The following is a 25,971-nucleotide window of genomic DNA, read 5'->3' on the forward strand; positions in this document are numbered from 1 at the left end:
ATATTGTTACGGTTTTACAAACCACATGCTGAAATTGAAACGCACAAAGCACGTGGACTCTTTGGACTAGTTATCTCCATAATGAAGGTTAAGAATAGCGCCTTCCCTCTAGGGTTTATTGTGTAATTAAATGCGTTGGGATGGGTAGTTAGCGCCTGCTCTCAACCCGTTGGGAGAATATAGACGTCAATGCGTGATGACGTGTGCCGTGACAGCGTCATCACAGGGCGTGTGTGTTGTACTGCCCTACCGTTCAACGTGTGCTACATACACCAGCATTCTGGAATATGCACCAAATGATCTCATTCCCCTTTATTGTTTAAAACCCCACATAGTCTTTGTTTTCTGTTCGTTTATATGGACGTCCACTCTGTCATGTAATATATTGCCGTCTATCCCTGGACTGTATTTCGTTTCCCTAATCCCTGTTTATTTGCCTCCACCCAAAATGACTGGCAAACGAACACGACCCAGCCTCCCTGAAATGATTGCCCCATTCCCTGACTTTGTGCCATGAACATTTTTGGACGTACAGGGTTCGTCCCAGGAGCATGGGGTAGAAGGGATTCCCCCTATGTTAAGTGCGGAGCTCTGTTCATGGCAACAGCCGGAAGGACCAAATGACTGAATATCCTGCCGAGTGGCAGAATGGGCGGAGCCACGGGGAAACCCTCCAATGGCTGGCATGGGGCCAGCTCACGGGGTCTGACGTGGCCCAATGGCTGGTCCCAGGCCTCCTCGGAGGATCTGACGTGTGGCTTTTTGGCCCAGCCTGTCCCCAGGACTATAAAACTGCGCTCGGCACACTGATTCGCTCTCTCTGTCGTCGCCCCCAAACTACCTTGATCCTGGTTGTGTCTCTCTCTCTCTCTCTCTGTGTCCCTCTCCCTCTCCCTCTCCCTCTCCCTCTCCCTCTCCCTCTCCCTCTCCCTCTCCCTCTCCCTCTCCCTCTCCCTCTCTCTCTCGTCGCCCCAGAGCTACCATGGTCCTGATTGCCACACTCTCTTTCTTCTTTTGCGCTCATTCTTTCTCTGCCTGGGTCGTTGCACTTCTTTCTTCCCTGGTCCTGGACGCATCGGTTCATGCTCCCGACATAGATGGTGGACCCTTGGTGGTGGAGAACAGTGCCGGGGCCATTTCGGAGAGTGGTGCCAAGTTGGTGACGGTGATGTACGTACCAGTCCCAATTTGTCTCCCTGTGTGTGTGTGTGTGTGGTCTGATGGGTACCCCGTTTTGTTAGTCGGTAGGTAAGGCATAGGTCAAGTCTGCAACTTGTATATTTGCTTTCCCCCTTTCTTTTTTTTGTAAATACTAATCTTGATTGCACTCTTTTTTTTATTGCATTTCCCCTTTTCTTGCCCCAATTTCCCTTTGATGCCAATGAAGCTCTTAAGTTCCACTCTCTCCTTCCCGTACCCCTCATCACATTCATTGTAAATTAATTATACTTGTTATATTTCCAATCTGCCTGTGGTTGTCCTTTCTTCCATTGTTTCAGCAATGTCCGAATGTAGATTAGCCAGGAGGTTATAGTTTCCCACTAAGGCCTTAGTTATTTTATAACTTGGTTTACACAGTTCTTCAGCTAAAATGTATGGTCGGTAGGTCGAAATATAAATACAATTTCAATTTTTAGAAATTATATATTTTTAGGATTTTTTTCAGATGTTCCATGGAAAAGACAAGGGTAGGTGGGGGGAAAATAAATATAAATCCCAGACCAGGAGGATCTAAGAAAACATTGAAGATGGAAGACCATTCAAATGCAGGATGCCCATGTTCACTGTATCATCTGATGTGAAAAACAATAAAGAAGGATTAAAACTTGTTTTTACAATATAGTCTGGCATGTTTTTCTTATAGAAACCTGTTGGATCATCAAACAAATGGAAACAATGCTGAGAAAATTACTGTCCAAGTCGTAGATGTGTGCGTGCACACCAGTGCATACTGCTGGATATGATTAAAAAAGGTGTCTATTCGGAGTCAACATGCCCAAAATGGTCAATCAGAGCCATAACGAGCTCTTACTTTTCAGCGGGCATCTGATCGTACCGTCTCCCCATCCCCATGAGCACATCAAAGGCTGATTTCTGGTCCGTTGAAGGCTGAATATCAGTATCTCGCAGGGAAACTTTGACGTACTTGGCACCGAAATCTTTCAATACGAACAGCGATGTACAACTTTCGATGGAAACAAAATCAGCACGATCGAGAGTAGCCTGCGAATCATCCCTGCTGCTGCACTGAATTGATGCAATCGTTCGGCCAGAATATTCGTCGTCAAGATGTTGCGTGATTAAATCACCAATACAGTCACTCGAGTTTATACCGCTGCCATACTTCTTTACCACTTTCGCCCCAGAAACCACAGTCAATCTGAACCACGCTGGCCACTGCTCAGACACCGTGACCGAAGACTACTGCGCAGTTTAGTTAAAGGTGACTCGGCCTTTTGGCACGCGCGTGAAATTATATTTTAAAAATAAATGCCGACGTTTACATTTCGGGTTTTGAAACTTTTGTACCTTCGGCGGAAAATTTTTAAATATAAAAGGCTAAAAATGTGTTTTATATTTATATTTCATTTCGGCAAATATACCGTCGGCAGATCTGTAAACCAAGTTATAAAATAACTCAGGCCAAATGGGCTCTCATATCAGTCCAGCATTGTGATAGCGGAAAGCTCGGCCACATTAATCACGATCCAATAAAGATAAATCCCATAATCGCCGAGGGCGCGATTCCACATTAAAAAGATCACGTGTTCTAAGGTAAATGGTGTTAGACGGAGGACCCTAAGTCATGTGGTCAAGCTATTGGCGTTCACGGTCGTTTAGCAACCTACCGTGACACAAAGTTTATCGTGTGCGATGGCCTGCGATTCCCAGTGAGTCCGGGGAGAACCACGGATACCCCCCACCCTCGTAGTACCCCCGCGACTCTGTGTCCGCAACAATATTTAATGATTACCTAGAACAGCATTTCTCAACCGGGGGCCCGTGGCCCCCCAAGGGGGCCATCGGCCTTCGACCGGGGGGCCATGAGCGGACGCCGAAAAACTGCGATTCAGAATGCAGAAGCTTGTAATGTACAATTAAGGTGACGAGTCTCTGGTCATAGTGTCAAAGTAAAAAGGGTAGATGAGTTTAACCACGATTTTAAAAGAGAAGGCGGAGCCCACAGAGCATTCATCGTAAAACAATGTTTACAAAAACGTTAGAATTTTGTTTTTTTTCAATTTTTTTCTCAGATGTCGAAGGTTCGAAAATGGAATGACAGCTATGTCAAGTTTGGATTCACGAATGTCAGTCGAAATGGCGTGGACTGCACGCAATGTCTGCACTGCTCAGTCGTGATGTCAAATGCGTCACTACGTCCTTCCAAACTTTCAAACCATCGCGACAAGATGCATCCTGGAAGGAAGGAAGATAATATCGACGCTCTGTCTGCGAATCGATCATGATATGACCGTGAAGCGACACTTCCCAAATTTGGATTCTGGCCAGAAGAAAAACCTGCTCTTCAATCCAGCTACGAAGTGGCGTACCGAATTAAGAAGTGCAAGAAGCCGCACACTATTGCTGAGGACCTTATCAAGCCTTGTACAGAGAAAATTGTGGAATTGATGACCGGACCAGAGGCGAAAAAGAAGATCCAGCAAGTTTCGCTCTCTAATGACACGATCCGACGACGGATTGACGACATGGCCGCTGATGTGTGCCGTCAAGTTTGCTCCGAAATCAAACAAAGCACGCTCCAGCTGGCCTTCAATTAGACGAGTCTACCGACACCGCCCTGGAGAGCCAGTTGATCGCCTTCGCTCGCTACGAGAGAAAGGGAAAGATGAAGGAAGAGTTCTTGTTCTGCAATACCCCACCAACCACAACGACAGCGGCAGATATCAAAGCTATTGTGGACTCTTTTTTTGAAGCTAATGGACTCGGTTGGCAGAATTTCAAGCACATTTGTACTGATGGTGCCCCAGCGATGGTCAGCGTCAGAGGAGGGTTCGTCACTCTTGTGAAGAACGAATGGCCCCATGTGACGTCCTCCCACTGTTCACTACGCCGATACGCTCTTGCGTCAAAGACTCTTCCGCCTCGTTTGCTGGAAGTCATGGACGTCGCGGTCAAAGTGATCAACTTCATTCGTGCGAAGTCAAAAAATAATTGGCTCTTCCAACTCCTGGCCAACGAAATGGGAGCGGAACAAGTTGGACTTCTGTTCCACACTAAAGTCCGTTGGCGATCAAGGGGGAAATGCCTCTCTCGGCTGTATGAACTCAGGGTTGAGGTGGAAATCTTCCTGCGAGACAACGAAAACAACCTCCATGTCCACTTTGACAATGAAGAGTTCGTCATGATGCTTGCCTACCTGGCCGATATATTCGGCCGACTCAACGAAATGAACCAGTCCTTGCAAGGCCGTGATGTGACAGTCAGTGACGTTCAAGACAAGCTTGCCGGACTGTCTGCTAGAATGGAAGTCTGGCAGGCACGAATCAAGGCCGGGTCCACTGCCTCGTTTCCTTTCTTGGACGAGCACCTGCAGATGCAGAGGATTGAGCTTCCCATCGGCATCAAAGATTGCATCACTAGACATCTCGACAATCTCTCCGCTGAGTTCAAATCGTATTTCGATGCACCGTTGGATGTTCCGTGGCACAAAGACCCGTTTAACGCCAACATTGAACCTATTGAAGATGAACCAGAGGAGCTGGCAGAGTTGAAGGTTTCAAAAGCAATGAAGCTGGTCTTCAGTAACAAAGAAGACCACTCCACCTTCTGGTTGTCTGTTCAGGATGCGTATCCACTACTCATCAAGAAGGCATCCGTAATGCTCATTCAATTCGCCACAACATATCTTTGCGAATCTGGATCTTCTGACCTTGCGATCATTAAAACGAAGTCCAGAAACCGTCTTGACGTTGGGAACGATATTCGCCTTGCTGTGTCCAAGACGGAGCCGGACATAAGAGGCCTCGTCAGACAAGCCCAACAGCAAGTGTCTCATTGATTGTATTGCTTAGAAAAATGTTGACTTTGATTTATCTTTTAAGACTGAGTAAATAAATTTCATAAAACGAAATCTGCATATTTTATTGAAGGGCAGGGGACCACGAATGTTAAGCGACTCGGTAGGGGGGCCATGGGCCATCAAAGGTTGAGAAACGCTGATCGAGAAGAAAACAAATCCACATATGACGTATGCAACATGGCAGGACGTTTTGAGCTCAAGAAGCATGTGTGGAACTCATGGCAGATTCCTGAATTTTGTCCCAAGTTAAGTCTGAGTGTGGAACACCATTTGTGATTGATAACCTGTACTAATTAACATTTTCATTGATCATAAGACCAGAAACAATCTCTCCACAGCATGGTAATAAAAGTTAGTGAAGCTCCCTGATGATGTAACAAGGATGAACAGAGTCGAACAGTAATGGGAGATCATTTTCTTTCAAAACTTTCACTGAAAATGAAATTAATATTGCCACCAATCACAGTCAAAACAACAAAAAATTGCACAGCAGATGGGAACAGATCCACAAAATTGGGGACGTTGGGGGCAGTCCCACAAATCGGTGTGGGAAGAAGGGAGGGAGAGGGGGGACAGACACAAACTGGCTCACAAAAATATGGGAAATATCCGAAGATGTGAGATGTCACGTTCCTATCATTTGATGAGATGTCACGTTCCTTCCATGTGATGAGAGATGTCACGTTCCTATCATTTCATGTGAGATGTCACGTTCCTATCATTTGATGTGAGATGTCACGTTCCTATCATTTGATGTGAGATGTCACGTTCCAATCATTTGATGTGAGATGTCACGTTCCTATCATTTGATGTGAGATGTCACGTTCCTATCATTTGATGTGAGATGTCACGTTCCTATCATTTGATGTGAGATGTCACGTTCCAATCATTTGATGTGAGATGTCACATTGCTATCATTTGATGTGAGATGTCACGTTCCTATCATTTGATGAAAGAAGTCACATTCCTATCATTTGATGAGAAATATCACGTTTCTATCATTTGATGAGAGATGTCACGTTCCTACCATTTGATGAGAGATGTCACGTTCCTACCATTTGATGAGAGATGTCACGTTCCTTCCATTTGATGAGAGATGTCACGTTCTTACCATTTGATGTGAGATGTCACGTTCCTACCATTTGATGTGAGATGCCACGTTCCTATCATTTGATGAGAGATGTCACGTTCCTGTCATTTGATGAAAGATGTCACCTTCCTCTCATTTGATGAGAGATGTCACGTTCCTATCATTTGATGTGAGATGTCACATTCCTATCATTTGATGAGAGATGTCACGTTCCTCTCATTTGATGTGAGATGTCACATTCCTTCCATTTGATGTGAGATGTCACATTCCTATCATTTGATGAGAGATGTCACGTTCCTACCATTTGATAAAAAACATCACATTCCTCTCATTTGATGTGAGATGTCACGTTCTGACCATTTGATGTGAGATGTCACATTCCCATCATTTGATGAGAGATGTCACGTTCCTTCCATTTGATGAGATGTCACGTTCCTACCATTTGGTGAAAGACATCACATTCCTATCATTTGATGTGAGATGTCACGTTCCTATCATTTGATGAGAGATGTCACGTTCTGACCATTTGATGTGAGATGTCACATTCCCATCATTTGATGTGAGATGTCACGTCTGACCATTTGATGAGAGATGTCACGTTCTGACTATTTGATGAGAGATGTCACGTTCCTTCCATTTGATGAAAGACTTCACATTCCTATCATTTGTTGTGAGATGTCACATTCCTATCATTTGATGTGAGATGTCACATTCCTATCATTTGATGTGAGATGTCACTTTCCTATCATTTGATGAGAGATGTCACGTTCCTTTCATTGAATGTGAGATGTCACATTCCTATCATTTGATGAGAGATGTCACATTCCTATCATTTGATGTGAGATGTCACATTCCTATCATTTGATGTGAGATGTCACTTTCCTATCATTTGATGAGAGATGTCACGTTCCTATCATTTGATGAGATGTCACGTTCCTATCATTTGATGTGAGATGTCACGTTCCTATCATTTGATGTGAGATGTCACGTTCCTATCATTTGATGAGAGATGTCACGTTCTTACCACTTGATGTGAGATGTCACGTTCCTATCATTTGAAGAGTGATGTCATGTTCCTATCATCTGATGAGAGATGTCACGTTTCTTCCATTTGATGTGAGATGTCACGTTCCTACCATTTGATGTGAGATGTCACATTCCTATCATTTGATGTGAGATGTCACGTTCTGACCATTTGATGAGAGATGTCACGTTCCTATCATTTGAAGAGTGATGTCATGTTCCTATCATCTGATGAGAGATGTCACGTTTCTTCCATTTGATGTGAGATGTCACGTTCTGACCATTCGATGTGAGATGTCACATTCCTATCATTTGATGTGAGATGTCACGTTCCTACCATTTGATGTGAGATGTCACATTCCTCTCATTTGATGTGAGATGTCACATTGCTATCATTTGATGTGAGATGTCACGTTCCTATCATTTGATGTGAGATGTCACGTTCCTATCATTTGATGTGAGATGTCACGTTCCTATCATTTGATGAGAGATGTCACGTTCCTACCATTTGATGAGAGATGTCACTTTCCTTCCATTTGATGAGAGATGTCACGTTCCTTCCATTTGATGAGAGATGTCACGTTCCTTTCATTTGCTGTGAGATGTCACGTTCCTTCCATTTGATGAGAGATGTCACCTTCCGATCATTTGATGTGAGATGTCACGTTCCTTTCATTTGTTGAGAGATGTCACCTTCCGATCATTTGCTGAGAGATGTCACATTCCTCTCATTTGATGTGAGATGTCACGTTCCTACCATTTGATGTGAGATGTCACATTCCTATCATTTGATGTGAGATGTCACATTCCTTCCATTTGATGTGAGATGTCACGTTCCTACCATTTGATGTGAGATGTCACGTTCCTCCCATTTTATGAGAGATGTCACGTTCCTTTCATTTGCTGAGAGATGTCACATTCCTATCATTTGATGTGAGATGTCACATTCCTATCATTTGATGAGATGTCACGTTCCTTTCATTTGTTGAGAGATGTCACGTTCCTTTCATTTGATGTGAGATGTCACATTCCTTCCATTTGATGTGAGATGTCACGTTCCTACCATTTGATGTGAGATGTCACGTTCCTCCCATTTTATGAGAGATGTCACGTTCCTTTCATTTGATGTGAGATGTCACGTTCCTATCATTTGATCTGAGATGTCAAGTTCCTGTCATTTGATGTGAGATGTCAAGCTCCTTCCATTTGATGAGAGATGTCACATTCCTATCATTTGATGAGAGATGTCACGTTCCTATCATTTGATGAGATGTCACGTTCCTACCATTTGATGTGAGATGTCACCTTCCTCCCATTTGATGAGAGATGTCACGTTCCTACCATTTGATGAAAGACATCACATTCCTATCATTTGATGAGAGATGTCATGTTCCTACCATTTGATGAGAGATGTCACGTTCCTACCATTTGATGTGAGATGTCACGTTCCTCTCATTTGATGTGAGATGTCACGTTCCTCTCATTTGATGAAAGATGTCACGTTCCTACCATTTGATGAGAGATGTCACGTTCCTACCATTTGATGAGAGATGTCACGTTCCTACCATTTGATGTGCGATGTCACGTTCCTTCCATTTGATGAGAGATGTCACGTTCTTACCATTTGATGAAAGACATCACATTCCTCTCATTTGATGAGAGATGTCACGTTCCTACCATTTGATGAGAGATGTCACGTTCCTACCATTTGATGAGAGATGTCACGTTCCTACCATTTGATGAGAGATGTCACGTTCCTACCATTTGATGAGAGATGTCACGTTCCTCCCATTTGATGTGTGATGTCACATTCCTTTCATTTGATGAGAGACGTCACGTTCCTACCATTTGATGTGAGATGTCACATTCCTATCATTTGATGAGAGATGTCTTGTTCCTACCATTTGATGTGAGATGTCACATTCCAATCATTTGATAAAAGACATCACATTCCTTCCATTTGATGTGAGATGTCACGTTCCTATCATTTGATGAGAGACGTCACGTTCCTCTCATTTTATGAGAGATGTCATGTTCCTACCATTTGATGAGAGATGTCACGTTCCTACCATTTGATGAGAGATGTCACGTTCCTCCCATTTGATGAGAGATGTCACGTTCCTCCCATTTGATGAGAGATGTCACGTTCCTCCCATTTGATGAGAGATGTCACGTTCCTCCCATTTGATGAGAGATGTCACGTTCCTCCCATTTGATGAGAGATGTCACGTTCCTCCCATTTGATGTGCGATGTCATGTTCCTCCCATTTGATGTGCGATGTCACGTTCCTTTCATTTGATGAGAGACGTCACGTTCATACCATTTGATGTGAGATGTCACGTTCCTGTCATTTGATGAGAGATGTCACGTTCCTACCATTTGATGAGAGATGTCACGTTCCTACCATTTGATGAAAGACATCACATTCCTATCATTTGATGAGAGATGTCATGTTCCTACCATTTGATGAGAGATGTCACGTTCCTACCATTTGATGAGAGATGTCATGTTCCTATCATTTGATGAGAGATGTCATGTTCCTACCATTTGATGAGAGATGTCACGTTCCTACCATTTGATGAGAGATGTCACGTTCCTCCCAATTGATGAGAGATGTCACGTTCCTATCATTTGATGAGACATGTCACGTTCCTACCATTTGATGAGAGATGTCAAGTTCCTACCATTTGATGAGAGATGTCAAGTTCCTACCATTTGATGAGAGATGTCACGTTCCTACCATTTGATGAGAGATGTCACGTTCCTCCCAATTGATGAGATGTCACGTTCCTCTCATTTGATGAGAGATGTCAAGTTCCTACCATTTGATGAGAGATGTCAAGTTCCTACCATTTGATGAGAGATGTCACGTTCCTACCATTTGATGAGAGATGTCACGTTCCTCCCAATTGATGAGAGATGTCACGTTCCTATAATTTGATGAGAGATGTCACGTTCCTTCCATTTGATGAAAGACTTCACATTCCTATCATTTGATGTGAGATGTCACATTCCTATCATTTGATGTGAGATGTCACTTTCCTATCATTTGATGAGAGATGTCACGTTCCTTTCATTGAATGTGAGATGTCACATTCCTATCATTTGATGAGAGATGTCACATTCCTATCATTTGATGTGAGATGTCACATTCCTATCATTTGATGTGAGATGTCACTTTCCTATCATTTGATGAGAGATGTCACGTTCCTATCATTTGATGAGATGTCACGTTCCTATCATTTGATGTGAGATGTCACGTTCCTATCATTTGATGTGAGATGTCACGTTCCTATCATTTGATGAGAGATGTCACGTTCTTACCACTTGATGTGAGATGTCACGTTCCTATCATTTGAAGAGTGATGTCATGTTCCTATCATCTGATGAGAGATGTCACGTTTCTTCCATTTGATGTGAGATGTCACGTTCCTACCATTTGATGTGAGATGTCACATTCCTATCATTTGATGTGAGATGTCACGTTCTGACCATTTGATGAGAGATGTCACGTTCCTATCATTTGAAGAGTGATGTCATGTTCCTATCATCTGATGAGAGATGTCACGTTTCTTCCATTTGATGTGAGATGTCACGTTCTGACCATTCGATGTGAGATGTCACATTCCTATCATTTGATGTGAGATGTCACGTTCCTACCATTTGATGTGAGATGTCACATTCCTCTCATTTGATGTGAGATGTCACGTTCCTACCATTTGATGTGAGATGTCACATTCCTATCATTTGATGTGAGATGTCACATTCCTACCATTTGATGTGAGATGTCACGTTTCTGTCATTTGATGAGAGATGTCACTTTCCTTCCATTTGATGAGAGATGTCACGTTCCTACCATTTGATGAGAGATGTCACGTTCCTTCCATTTGATGAGAGATGTCACGTTCCTTTCATTTGCTGTGAGATGTCACGTTCCTTCCATTTGATGAGAGATGTCACCTTCCGATCATTTGATGTGAGATGTCACGTTCCTTTCATTTGTTGAGAGATGTCACCTTCCGATCATTTGCTGAGAGATGTCACATTCCTCTCATTTGATGTGAGATGTCACGTTCCTACCATTTGATGTGAGATGTCACATTCCTATCATTTGATGTGAGATGTCACATTCCTTCCATTTGATGTGAGATGTCACGTTCCTACCATTTGATGTGAGATGTCACGTTCCTCCCATTTTATGAGAGATGTCACGTTCCTTTCATTTGCTGAGAGATGTCACATTCCTATCATTTGATGTGAGATGTCACATTCCTATCATTTGATGAGATGTCACGTTCCTTTCATTTGTTGAGAGATGTCACGTTCCTTTCATTTGATGTGAGATGTCACATTCCTTCCATTTGATGTGAGATGTCACGTTCCTACCATTTGATGTGAGATGTCACGTTCCTCCCATTTTATGAGAGATGTCACGTTCCTTTCATTTGATGTGAGATGTCACGTTCCTATCATTTGATCTGAGATGTCAAGTTCCTGTCATTTGATGTGAGATGTCAAGCTCCTTCCATTTGATGAGAGATGTCACATTCCTATCATTTGATGAGAGATGTCACGTTCCTATCATTTGATGAGATGTCACGTTCCTACCATTTGATGTGAGATGTCACCTTCCTCCCATTTGATGAGAGATGTCACGTTCCTACCATTTGATGAAAGACATCACATTCCTATCATTTGATGAGAGATGTCATGTTCCTACCATTTGATGAGAGATGTCACGTTCCTACCATTTGATGTGAGATGTCACGTTCCTCTCATTTGATGTGAGATGTCACGTTCCTCTCATTTGATGAAAGATGTCACGTTCCTACCATTTGATGAGAGATGTCACGTTCCTACCATTTGATGAGAGATGTCACGTTCCTACCATTTGATGTGAGATGTCACGTTCCTTCCATTTGATGAGAGATGTCACGTTCTTACCATTTGATGAAAGACATCACATTCCTCTCATTTGATGAGAGATGTCACGTTCCTACCATTTGATGAGAGATGTCACGTTCCTACCATTTGATGAGAGATGTCACGTTCCTACCATTTGATGAGAGATGTCACGTTCCTACCATTTGATGAGAGATGTCACGTTCCTCCCATTTGATGTGTGATGTCACATTCCTTTCATTAGATGAGAGACGTCACGTTCCTACCATTTGATGTGAGATGTCACATTCCTATCATTTGATGAGAGATGTCTTGTTCCTACCATTTGATGTGAGATGTCACATTCCAATCATTTGATAAAAGACATCACATTCCTTCCATTTGATGTGAGATGTCACGTTCCTATCATTTGATGAGAGACGTCACGTTCCTCTCATTTTATGAGAGATGTCATGTTCCTACCATTTGATGAGAGATGTCACGTTCCTACCATTTGATGAGAGATGTCACGTTCCTCCCATTTGATGAGAGATGTCACGTTCCTCCCATTTGATGAGAGATGTCACGTTCCTCCCATTTGATGAGAGATGTCACGTTCCTCCCATTTGATGAGAGATGTCACGTTCCTCCCATTTGATGTGCGATGTCATGTTCCTCCCATTTGATGTGCGATGTCACGTTCCTTTCATTTGATGAGAGACGTCACGTTCATACCATTTGATGTGAGATGTCACGTTCCTGTCATTTGATGAGAGATGTCACGTTCCTACCATTTGATGAGAGATGTCACGTTCCTACCATTTGATGAAAGACATCACATTCCTATCATTTGATGAGAGATGTCATGTTCCTACCATTTGATGAGAGATGTCACGTTCCTACCATTTGATGAGAGATGTCATGTTCCTATCATTTGATGAGAGATGTCATGTTCCTACCATTTGATGAGAGATGTCACGTTCCTACCATTTGATGAGAGATGTCACGTTCCTCCCAATTGATGAGAGATGTCACGTTCCTATCATTTGATGAGACATGTCACGTTCCTACCATTTGATGAGAGATGTCAAGTTCCTACCATTTGATGAGAGATGTCAAGTTCCTACCATTTGATGAGAGATGTCACGTTCCTACCATTTGATGAGAGATGTCACGTTCCTCCCAATTGATGAGATGTCACGTTCCTCTCATTTGATGAGAGATGTCAAGTTCCTACCATTTGATGAGAGATGTCAAGTTCCTACCATTTGATGAGAGATGTCACGTTCCTACCATTTGATGAGAGATGTCACGTTCCTCCCAATTGATGAGAGATGTCACGTTCCTATAATTTGATGAGAGATGTCACGTTCCTACCATTTGATGAAAGACATCACATTCCTATCATTTGATGAGAGATGTCATGTTCCTACCATTTGATGAGAGATGTCACGTTCCTGCCATTTGATGAGAGTTGTCATGTTCCTACCATTTGATGAGAGATGTCACGTTCCTTCCATTTGATGAGAGATGTCACGTTCCTACCATTTGATGAGAGATGTCACGTTCCTACCATTTGATGAGAGATGTCACGTTCCTACCATTTGATGAGAGATGTCAAGTTCCTACCATTTGATGAGAGATGTCAAGTTCCTACCATTTGATGAGAGATGTCACGTTCCTACCATTTGATGAGAGATGTCACGTTCCTATCATTTGATGAGAGATGTCACATTCCTACCATTTGATGAGAGATGTCACGTTCCTACCATTTGATGAGAGATGTCATGTTCCTACCATTTGATGAGAGATGTCACGTTCCTACCATTGGATGAGAGATGTCACGTTCCTACCATTTGATGAGAGATGTCACGTTCCTACCATTTGATGAGAGATGTCAAGTTCCTACCATTTGATGAGAGGTGTCACGTTCCTATCATTTGATGAGAGATGTCACATTCCTACCATTTGATGAGAGATGTCACGTTCCTACCATTTGATGAGAGATGTCATGTTCCTACCATTGGATGAGAGATGTCACGTTCCTACCATTGGATGAGAGATGTCATGTTCCTATCATTTGATGTGAGATGTCACATTCCTATCATTTGATGAGATGTCACGTTCCTTTCATTTGTTGAGAGATGTCACATTCCTTCCATTTGATGTGAGATGTCACGTTCCTACCATTTGATGAGAGATGTCATGTTCCTATCATTTGATGAGAGATGTCATGTTCCTATCATTTGATGATCGATGTCACGTTCCTACCATTTGATGAGAGACATCACTTTCCTATCATTTGATGTGAGATATCATTTGATATCATTTACTGTCCTGTTTTGTCAATTTCACATTGGATGAAACGATGAAGATTCATCATAAATATCTTGCAGCAGTCTCGATGGTAGCTATGTTCTTCTGGAATGTGTTTGCAGACTTCTTCCATACGTAGAGGAGAACACACAGGCTGAGAGCGTCTCCTGTTATGAATGTCTCTTTAATTTGTCCAACCTCTCAGTGGGATCTTTTGACTGAGATCGGAAAGTGAATGGCCCATGCTTCGAACCCGTGTGATGAAGCAAGCACACCTGGTGAACCTTTTTGCACCCCAACTTCATTCGTTTGTAGAGCAGGATGTTTCCATTTTCTTGCTTTTTGTGGCATCTCCTCCATCCAAGAATCATCAGACAGCTACAATATATTGATTAAAGGAAACAAGAGATAGCCTGTGTTAGTTTGGTTCTTCCCCAGTTGTCCCTTCCACTTCTTTGAGAGTTTGCTCCAATGTCTAGCTTGTTCAACCCCTGTGCCCTCCTCCCCTCCCCTCACTCACATTCTTCACAGCGTTCTTTCTCCCCCCCCCCTCCCCACCCCCCTGGGTCTCCTGTTTCATACCTGCACATTGTTGTTGGTGTGTTTCCCTCCCCCCTATTTCCACTGTCATTGTACGTTTTGTCCTGGTCCATTGTTTGTTCTGGCTCCTCCATTAGCCTCGACTCTGTAAACAAACAAGAGCATGGACGAACCCCATCAACTGGCAACCATGGGAATTCCTTTAATTTCCCTGCTGAGTTGCCCCTCTCCCCCCCCCAAAAAAAGCACACACACTCACACACACACACACACACTGTGACATTATCAGGCAGAAGTGGCCCATTCGAATCTGCGAGCAAAGCGAGTTTGGTGAGATATTAGTTTCCATCAGACCAAAGTTTAAATATTTGGGATGAACCACGGGTGTAGTCGATGGATGTATACTCGATCTATTGTCCTGGTATGGAAACTTGGGTGATGAAAAATGCAGCCTGAAGACCTTCCATAAGCCCCCCTGAAACCCCAAACAATATTAGGGGGCTGGGAACATCAAGCTTTCTTTCAAAGCAATGAGATATTCCTAATTCCTTTCAGAAGGGTGGGGAAGGCGAATTAGGTAAGGAGCAGATGAATCCCACCAGCTAGTTCTCGTTGGCTTGAGGTCACTCGTGTGGGCGCTTGAATCATGGGAACGCTGCTCAGGTAACCATTAGTGAGGCCGAGGAGAGATGAGAAGGTACAGGGCCAGGCTGGGTGGGAGAGCGTGGGCTCATAACGTGGAAGAACACAAAGAATGAAGAGAGGAATCAGGATGAGGCGAGCGGCTGAAGAAGTCAGGAGGCAAGCAGGACTGTTTGGTCGGGGTCCAGCTGCTGCGATCTGCAGCAAACAGGCAAGAAAGAGAGACCGTAAGATGAACATGGATAAACCCTCATAAACATGTCTCGGGAAACAACATATTGCCGCACAAATAAAAGAGAAACGACCTTTCCAATAAGGTCTGATAAGTTGAAGATTGCCATCAGAGCGATCGGCAACCAATCAGCGGGAGTGCACCCACGGATCTCAGACGTGACACCAGGAAACAAACTCAGAGTGATGAGGCAGGTGAGGGAGAGAGTGAGGGCCAACGGCCAGAGTGAGCGCATCACAGAACAGCGTGCCCTCACCATTGCTGAAGGAGGGGGAGATGGACATGAGAAGGAAAGGTCATCAATGGATTTTGGCACAGTAAGATATCACAGTAGTGAGCAGGGTAGTTTGAAATGCAAAATGCAAAGGCTGAACCCATTAATGGTGCTTCAGAAAGCTTCTGCGGTTATTATCGGCCACGATGAGTCCTCGTGAGAAAATATCAAGAGTACTAATCTTGAACCTTAAAAGGTGATTTGGGGTTTCCAGCTCAAAGATCTACTTTGGGAAATATACTGAGATCCTAACTGGTTCTTCCCGTAACAAACCCTAACCTTAACAAACCCTAACCCTAACCCTAACGATTTGTTAGGGTAATGGTTAGGGTTGTTAGGGTTAGGGTTAGGGTTTGTTAGGGTTAGGGTTAGGGTCATACTGTGATGAGATCCTAACTGGAAATATACTGGACATACAAGACAGCTGACTGGTCCACTCTAAAATGGTGTGTGGTTACCGTTTACCCCAGACCACTTTTGTGTACACAGTTTCGAGGCTCATGGTGGAGTTAAAACAGAGACTAGGCTAGGAGAAGAGAGACTAGGCTAGGAGAAGAGAGACTAGGCTTAAACAGAGACTAGGCTAGGAGAAGAGAGACTAGGCTAGGAGAAGAGAAGAGAAACAGAGACTAGGCTAGGAGAAGAGAGACTAGGCTAGGAGAAGAGAAGAGAAACAGAGACTAGGCTAGGAGAAGAGAGACTAGGCTTAAACAGAGACTAGGCTAGGAGAAGAAGAGACTAGGACATAACGGACCAAAAATAACAGTAGAAAGGAAGGGGTGAATGGGGATGACGGAACACACTGACAGCAGGGTTGATGGACGCAATGGAGGGACTCTCGGAGAACAAGGGATGTGGGGAAGAATGACAGCAAGAGGAGGACACAGAGGGTGAACAATGTGGATACAGCCACAAACTCTCAATCACTGAAGCTGAAGGAAAAAGAGGAAACTCAGAAAGAGGTGGGCTTGTGGAGAGTTAATGGAGGTAGAAAAGATCGTGGTTGTGGAAGGGGGATAACCTGATCATGGGGATGGTGGTAACCATTTTGCAGAAAAATAGTTCCATTTGTGTTGTCTCATTGTTGAATTTTTGGAAGAAGAAACTTTTGAAGCATTTCCAAGTATCTCTGTCCGTTCATCGGATCACGGAAGACGTAAGGTCCATAGAGTTGGGTTGAAGTCATTCTGCACCAACCAAGTGGTTTTGACCGACTTTGCCTGTGTTAGACTATAATTTCTGGACCATTTCCAGTTAGACCTCCGGTGTTTATTGGATGGTATGGAAGGAATGTGAAAAAGTTCAGTTATGTCTCTGTTGACAAAACCATCAACATGGAAAACAGCCTCGTCGGAGCAGAGGTATATGTAACACACCTGCACAGTCATCAATTCCCTGAAGGAAATGTTCACAAAAATCCATTCTCTTGTCACAATCATCTGGAAACGACTGCGACACAGAACGAGGTTTGTATGGCAAGTCATTCCTCAAAATTGCCTGAATTACACGAAGACTTGTCTGTCTCTGTCTCTGTCTCTGTCTCTGTCTCTGTCTCTGTCTCTGTCTCTGTCTCTGTCTCTGTCTCTGTCTCTGTCTCTGTCTCTCTCTCGCCGCTTGTCTCATCGACTTCTTTGGGCTCCTCGTGAATACGTCTCGTACCTGGTCAAATGTTTTCTGGTTATCTCGCTGTGGTACGTCTCCCCACTCTTCTTCTGCCCTTGACTGAACCAGATGTTACCAACTTTTGGTGACAGTTTTAATTGTTTGTGGATACAAAAGTGGCTTGTCTTCCCATTTCTCGCTGCCACCATCTTCGAACTGCAATTAGAGCCTGGAAACCTCATACCGTGCAGCAATTGGTGCTCATTGAGCAACAGTTAATCTCTCAGCCATAATGGATCAATCTGACAATGAAGAAAGAATAATATTTTAATGGGGGGGGGATTGGGGGCTGATCTATGTGCTCGAGTAAGGTAGAATTAGGCCTATATTAGGGATCTGTTGTGAACAGTCATACGTAATATGTGCAATAAGGGGGCAGTGACCATTCTTGATAGAGCAGAATAGGGTAAGGTTGTATTATGTAAAACCTCCTGTCCAAGCAAGGCCAGGTGGAGGATTTGTGGCACCCGGTACTTTAATGGAAACATCACAGGCCATTTGGCCAGAGATTACAGGCCATGGTGGTAAAGTGAGCCATGGAGCCTTGGTTGAGGGCAGAAATAATGAGGAGCTGCCTCGCAGGGTGGGATGGCCCGAAAGATGGCGCCACCCTGAGGCAATGGGCATCCAATTGCGGGGCTAGCCACGTACTGTCGATCAGGAAGGGCTTTAAAGCTTTGTCCTCACAGGCCCATGGCAGTCAGAAGGAAATGGACCTTTCTGGAGAAGACATCTTGGTCCTCTCTATCTTGTGGCTCATCCAAGAAGGAGCACTCGAGAGATGTGGATGCCATCTTCCAACCAGTGCGCCATTCTCTCCTTTCCTGACCAGAGCTGCAATTCACCCTGTTCCATACCAACCCGCATGACCATCATCATCCTGCAGCCAAGACCAGCTCGTGCTTGCCTTCAGTTGTCGCCTGTGTTCCCCTCCATGGTATGAATCTGGTATTGTCAGCGCTATTAAACTGGTTAACTCTTTTGCATACAAGTGCGTGTGTCAGCCCCCTCCTCCCCCCAGCCCTTTCATCACTATCTGTGTCTGTTGACCGCCAGATTTGTTCCATTGATTTATTGACCACCCTGTACATTTCAATAAACCATATTAATTTTGATGGAACATCCTCACGCCTTTTGCCTTTCCACGCACGATCAACCGCCATGCTCGGCTTTATTTTAACGATCCTTGGGGTTCGTAATAATTAATTAATTCTGAATGCAGTGCTATATGGTGTAAGTTCAAACATTGTTTCGGTCATTCACGCAGGTCTTCATTAGACCTCTGGCACAGAGCATCCGCGTTAGCTGGGCCTCTGACGCGACAATATTAATGGCAATAAACAAGTTTTTCAAACCATTTTTTTAATGCTCCACTCCACCTTTAATAATACCAACAGAGTATTCCAATATTCAAAATAAAATAGGTATATAAATATGGATCACCGTGTATAGGAAGTTCTGAAAATTCTTTAAATTGTACCGTATGTCGAGAACTACCAGGGGTAACCCGTATTGCCCGGTGCTGTTCGAATCCTGTTGGTATTTGGAAGAAATCAAATTTTGACATTTTTCTATTTTTTTTTTTGTGGGAGGGGGGGGACTAAAACACTTCCCACACCCAAAAAAGGAATGGGGTCAGGAATCATTTAATATTACCTTTCACATAGCTACAAGGGCTCATGCATTCACTAACGAGAGATTTTTTTTTTTTTAATCCAAAGAAAATTCAAGTTTTTTTTTTCAAAATTTTCAAAATAAACACAATCACACAAAAGTATGGAGCCTGGTGTTGGCTCAGTGGTTAGGGTGGCGGCTTGGGATCCTAGGGTCCTGAGTTCAAGCCCCGTCGGCCACTGAATTAATACACCAGGGGGTTGACTCAACCTGTCATCCTTCCGAAGTCGGCGAAATGAGTACCATTTCCAGTGTATGTACTGGTAGAGGGGCACTGCATCAGCGACGCAGTCACGCTTCAAGAAATGATAACTACCCCGGCAGCTAAGCTGTCATACGACCACCACCACCACCACCACCACACGAAAGTATGAAATTTTGTGTTTCCGTGTCCGTTCGCCTGACTGTGATGCATTCGTTCATTACTTATCCAATCTCAACCAAACTTTCCAAGAGGACTAAGGGTCACAAGAAAGAGGTTGTAGCAACTTAATTTAACCCCCTCCCCCCTATCCCAGTCGGTATTCTGCCTTGCACAAACGTCGTGTGAAGCTTATTATGGTGTTTCGAGGTGCGCACATACCGGAAGTAAAAAAAAATATTATAACCACAAACTATTCAGTCAATTCCATCGAATGTATGAAACGGTCAGGTCAGGTATGGGAGCATGTGCCAGAACAGCGCGTCGCTGCATCCACTTTCCGCCGGTACTCCAGGGGCCTCCGTCTGGCCATCCCCCAGGCAGATGCCAGGCCCATCCCCATCTCCTTGAGATTCTGGTCAACCTGCTGCAACCACGAGGCACGTGGTCGGCACACTGGCCTCCTCCACTCACGAGACTCCCTGGCTGAGAGAATCTGGTGAGCAGGATCAGCGTCAGGAAAAGAAGCCACATGTCCATACAGCCGCAACTGACGCTCACGGACCATGCAGGTAACAAATCTCATCCGAGTCTCTCTCAGCAACCGCTCGTTGGACACAAAATCCGACCAGCGATAGCCAAGGATTCTCCGAAGAGACCTGGGACCAAAGGAATTAAGTCTCCATCTCAGATCCTTGGTCAGAGTCCAAGTCTCGCATCCATAGAGCAAGACTGGAAGTACCAAGGACCTGAAGACTCGGACTTTCGTGCTCCCGCACAGGTACCGGCAGCGCCACACCCCATGATCCAGTGAATCCACGACTCCCCAGGCCCGACCCAGACGTCTATTGACCTCTGACTCACAGCCGGCAGAGACATGAATATCACTGCCAAGGTAAGTGAATCTCTCCACGACCTCAACATCCTCACCACAAACAGGCACAGACAGGACAGCAGCATCCAAGATGTCACCGAAAGCCTGGATCTTAGTTTTGACCCAAGAAACCCGTAATCCCAGCGGCTCCGACTCCTCATTCAGCACCTCGAGGGCCCCCAAAAGGATATCTAAAGTCTCCGCAAAGATGACTGCATCATCTGCGAAATCAAGGTCCGAGATCTTGATATTCCCAAACGATGCACCGCAGCTTGATCTCTCCGACATCCTCCCTAAAATCCAGTCCATACAAGTGCTGAAAAGTGTGGGGGCAAGTACACATCCCTGACGAACTCCAGTAACAACTGGAAATAAGTCAGAGATGGTACCACCACACTTCACAGCACTCTCAGTACCAGAGTAGAGTTCAGACAACAGATCGATCAGTTTTGGTGGCACCCCACGAAGACCAAGAATCCTCCAGAGGACATCCCGATTCACTAAATCGAACGCTTTACAGAGATCAACATAGGCTGCAAGCAGCCCCTGCCGAAACTCTCGTCTGCGTTCGGTGAGGACACGAAGAGCAAGGATGCGGTCAATCGTTGACCTCTTTGGTGTAAAGCCTGACTGCTCTGGACGCTGGTGCTCAAGCAGATGGTGGCGAACCCTATCAAGAATTATCCGAGCAAAGACCTTGCCCGGCACTGAGAGCAGCGTCACCCCTCGGTAGTTGTTGCAGTCTTGGCGATCACCCTTCCCTTTCCAGAGAGGGACAACAAGGCCCCTCTTCCAATCAGTTGGGATGATGCCTGTGTTCCAGGCAGAGCACAAAACTGCATGCAACGACACGAGTGCAGCATTTCCACCAGCCTTGAGAAGTTCAGCATGGATGCCACAGATCCCTGGAGCTTTACCACGTTTCAACTGGTTCACCGCAGCCCGTGTTTCCACAGTTGATTCGAGGGTCAGCAACAGGGATTGTAACACCCTTGACGTCCAACTCAACAGCTGGGGGATCAGCCTGGTACAACCGCTCAAAGTAACCGGCCCAGCGGGCCTTCACTTCAGACTCCTCTGTCAAGAGCCTACCACTCTCTGCTCTAACTGCAGTGCTCCGAGGGATGGGCTTGGATGAATGCAATGTGCGAATTCCCCTGTAAGCGGGACGAGAATCACATGTCCACAGGTGATGCTCTACCCTCTCACAGATTCCTCGCGCATAGGCCTCCTTGTCCACCCTTAGCGCACGTACAGTTTTACGCCTCAGCTCCCTGAACAGCTCAGCTCTGCCATTCAGCCTGGCCCTGCGACTCTGGTCAATGGTATCCAGTGTCCCTTGAGAGATAAAATTCTTCTTTGCCCTGCGGTGAGCTCCAAGACATCCACCGGCAACATCAAGGACGGTGGTCTTGAAGGCACTCCACAACTCTTCAGGACCCCCCAAAGCACCCAGACCCCCCAAGTGTCCACTCAGCCTGTTCGCAAACTCCTCAGCTACTCTCTCATCCCTGAGCTTGGCAACATCCAGCCTCGGCTGGGATGGTCCCATTCTCCAGGATTTAAGGTGCAGCTTTAGAGTTGTGATAACAAGCCTGTGGTTAGTATTAAGGAACTGAGCACTCCAGTAGACCCTGCAGTTCTGGATCATCCTCCAGCGACCGTCAATGAGGACATGGTCAATCTCCTTTGCCACACCACCAGCGTTGGAATACCAAGTCCAGCGATGAGCTTGTGGGCGCTGAAACCATGAACCAGCCACCCTAAGTCCATGACTTCTTAGAAAGTCAAGGAACTTATTGCTATTCTGGTTCATAGTTCCTGCCCATGGGGACCAACACACATCTCATAACCATCCCTATCAGTTCCAGTCGATGCATTGAAATCCCCCAAGACTAGAAGTGTATCTCGTCTGGGGCACTGATCAACCACAGACTCGAGCATGGCGTAGAATGCATCCTTCACGGTGAGGTCACTCGCCTCAGTCGGAGCATAGACAGAGACCAGGGAAATGACACCTAAGGAGTGGCGAATCCTTAATCTCATAATACGCTCGTTGATCGGTGTTACCTCAATTATCATTGGGGTCAGCTTATTGGACACAGCTACAGCAACTCCTTGGGTATGGTAACCATCAGAGCGACCAGACCAATAGTAGGTGTAACCACCCACCATTATCTCGCCGCAATCTGGTCTCCGAACCTCAGAGAGTGCTGCAATACCAATGTCCAAACGCTTGAGCTCAGATGATAAGAGAGACAGGTGATCATCCTCTCTTAGGGATAGGACATTCCAGGCACCCACCCGAAGGGACCGCCTCAGGTAAACCCAAGGAGACCGCCGTCTGGTGGACGACACCTCAGCATCACTCCGACACACTCTCCTGCAATCTGACCCAGGGATGTTACCCCGTGGTTTCCCTCCTATCATCAAAGATTGGGGGTCCCAAAGGCTTTGCCCCAATCCCGTCATCCGGTGAGCTGCCCTGCGAAGGGAAGCTGCACAGGAGGTACTCCCACGGAGTGGGTTTTCAGATTTTTTTGCGTTTTTGTGTTTTGCGGAATGAAGGGTTTTACGGTGGCCGGAGTGCAAATCCTTCCACCAACCTCCTGATAAAAAAGTAACCCAACTGCAGGAGGACATCCGCAGACACAGTTGGGCACTAGATATGGATGGCCGTTGGCTCACAAGGAGCTCCTCCGCCCTTTGACAGGTTTTGTTTTTAATCCTGCTGGGTGTCCATATCCAAACACCCTCCTCACCAGAAAACCTGGTGGGGGAGACGGTTTAGTCTCCGACAACCCGACCATGGAACAGGTTAGTACAGGTTTACATGGTACCTGTAGCAGGTCGCAGATCTAACGTGACCTGACTGAAGCGGTCGCTACTGTTGTTTAAAACTACATTGAAAGAAATTTGGAGGAAACTCGATGCCCTTGAGGCTTTCTATGCTTATCACACCCCCACAGACTAACGGTCCACTTGGTAGGCCGCTCGCAAGCCTACCATAATTTTTAGCTCATAAAGGTGCTTAAATCATTATTTACGTATAAATAATGTATTCCATTGACTGTCCGATTTTTCTAGAATTCAGATTATATGCGGACAGCACATAGATTGTTTATAACTAACATCTTGAGGCCTCATACGAGGTCCGTCTAAAAAGTAACGGGACTGAGCCTGCTGTGTGCTCCACTTACACAACTTGAATGAACGGGTTGCGTCACAGTCTTTCTCAACATTCCAGCAATATATGTGATTGGTGATGATTGACTGCACTCATCGTGTGATTTTTTACAGGACGTGCTTCACACGTTGTCTAGTCTGAGTCGTCGCGCTACGAGTCGTGAGCAGAGAGACAATCTGAAGTTTCTTGCCAAGCTTGGCAAAACACCTTCCGAATCCTTCGCAATGCTGCAGCAAGTGTACGGGGAAGAAACAATGTCACGTACACGTGCATTTGAATGGCACAAAGAGGTTCAAAGAGGGACGGGAGGAGGTTGAAGACTATCCACGGTCTGGAAGACCTTCAACTAGCAGAACGGCGGACAACATTGAGCATTTGAAGCAGATGGTGCGCGCAGATCATTGACTCACGGTGCGGATGTTTGCTGAGGAACTTTCCATCAACAAGGACACTGTCTGGAGCATCATCACTGAAAATCTCTAAATGCACAAGGTGTGCACAAAGATGGTCCCCAAGCTGTTGTCCGAGGACGATCCAGACCTGCTCGAGAGAGTCATTACTGGCGATGAATCGTGGATATTCGAATACGATCCCGAGACCAAACGACAGAGTCGTCAGTGGAAAAGTCCGGCATCACCAAGACCAAAGAAAGCAAGGATGTCGAAGTCGAAGGTCAAGATGATGCTCATCACATTTTATGACATCAAGGGTATCGTCCAGTTCGAATTTCTACCACAGGGTCAAACAGTGAATCAATACGTGTACAAGGAGATCCTCCGGCGCCTCATGAGATCAGTCCAGGACAAGATGAGTGATCTGCGGGTGAACAACGCCCGGGTGCTCCACCATGACAACGCCCCTGTTCACAGTGCCCTGAGCATCCAAAAGTTTCTGGCGGAGAGGAACGTGCCAACTCTGGAGCAACCCCCATATTCACCAGACTTGGCCCCTTGTGAATTTTTCCTATTCCCCAAGCTCAAGGGGGTGATCAAGGGGACCCGATTTTCTGATGTGGAGGCCATCAAAAGGGCCGTGGCGACGGAGCTCTGGAGGATTTCAGAAGAAGCCTTCCGGGGTTGCATCGAAGCATGGAAGAAGAGGATGGACAAGTGTGTGAAACTGGAGGGAAACTATTTTGAAGGAGACAAGCTGCGATTTCAATATATTTTTTAGAATAAAATTTCTGTGAAGTCAGTCCCGTTACTTTTTAGACGGACCTCCTATGTGATTTCTTCTGGCCATGGCTTCACATGTGATGTGCAATATTGACCGAACACCCTCACGCCCAATTTTGACCTTCATTTGATGCATAACCCCATTCCTAATGTTTGCTAACATTGTTTAATACTCGTTTGAGGGAAATTTTGAAAAAATTAAACGTGTACATGAATACCTACTCATGTGGTGTGTAGGCAAAGAGTCGTTGGTCTGCACACCTACCGGAAATAAAAGAATAAAAAAATCCGTCCCATGATAATGGCATAATGATAATGATACTATGGTGCAATAACAATGATTAAAAACAAAACAGCCTTTTTACAGCCATTTTTCCCTGCTGAGCAGGGGTTAGCTTTTCGTGGCCTCCATGCAATCATGGTTCCCTTCTTGAGGCAATGTTTTTACGCCGGATGCCCTTCCTGACGCCAACCCTGGTCGCCTCTTACAACACACAGGGATACGGTACACCTATTCTAACCGGGGCATACACCGGGACCAGTACACTGGTACTCATTTTGTCGACCTCGGAAGGAAGACAGGCTGAGTCAACCCCCTGGTGTTAATTCAGTGGCACATGGACTCGAACTCAGGACCCTAGGATCCCAAGCCGCCACCTGAACCACAAAGCCAACACCAGGCTTAATAATAATGATAATAACATAATAATACCAGAGAGTTCATATTACAGCTCATCTTGTGCAGTCTTGAGAAGAAGGGCATGTGAAAGGTCTTTTCCACTCTTGCTTTGATTGAGCCGCAAATTTTATTGGTCGAGATGCCATGCAGTGGCATAATATTTTGTTCAGCGCTGTTGATGCAGTGTCTTATACACCACCTTATTTAACATGTCCAAGTACTGCAAAACTAGAAGTTTTTGGAAGTGGTAGGAAGGTGATTTATGTTCTTCAGTGTTCAAGTATGTAATAAAATTTAAATAAAATAAAGATTTTAAAGG

General features: G+C 45.0%; 1 protein-coding gene and 1 long non-coding RNA gene across 8 annotated transcripts in view; one reads left to right on the forward strand and one right to left on the reverse strand.

Moving 5' to 3' along the window:
* The window catches only part of SLC29A4 (solute carrier family 29 member 4), a 65,229-nt gene that overhangs the window by 417 nt on the left and 38,841 nt on the right, over window positions 1-25,971 (reverse strand). For 5 of the 7 annotated variants that reach the window (XM_085861055.1, XM_085861054.1, XM_085861052.1 and 2 more), the window contains 2 exons: window positions 15,840-16,027; window positions 15,492-15,732 (listed from right to left, as the gene is read on the reverse strand). The exons of the other annotated variants lie outside the window; for them this stretch is intronic. In XM_085861055.1, the coding sequence (XP_085717181.1) occupies window positions 15,492-15,732; window positions 15,840-16,027 (429 nt within the window). The remainder of the gene's footprint in view (window positions 1-15,491; window positions 15,733-15,839; window positions 16,028-25,971) is intronic. 7 annotated transcript variants of the gene reach the window in all.
* Window positions 98-25,262, forward strand: LOC147009987 (uncharacterized). Its single transcript, XR_015052719.1, has 2 exons — window positions 98-1,170; window positions 23,912-25,262. It is a non-coding gene; the product is annotated as an uncharacterized LOC147009987 (long non-coding RNA).

Source organism: Eptatretus burgeri, chromosome 17, assembly GCF_056783735.1.
Source record: "Eptatretus burgeri isolate ZD-2024b chromosome 17, Ebu_testis_v1, whole genome shotgun sequence".
NCBI classification, from domain to species: Eukaryota; Metazoa; Chordata; class Myxini; order Myxiniformes; family Myxinidae; genus Eptatretus; species Eptatretus burgeri.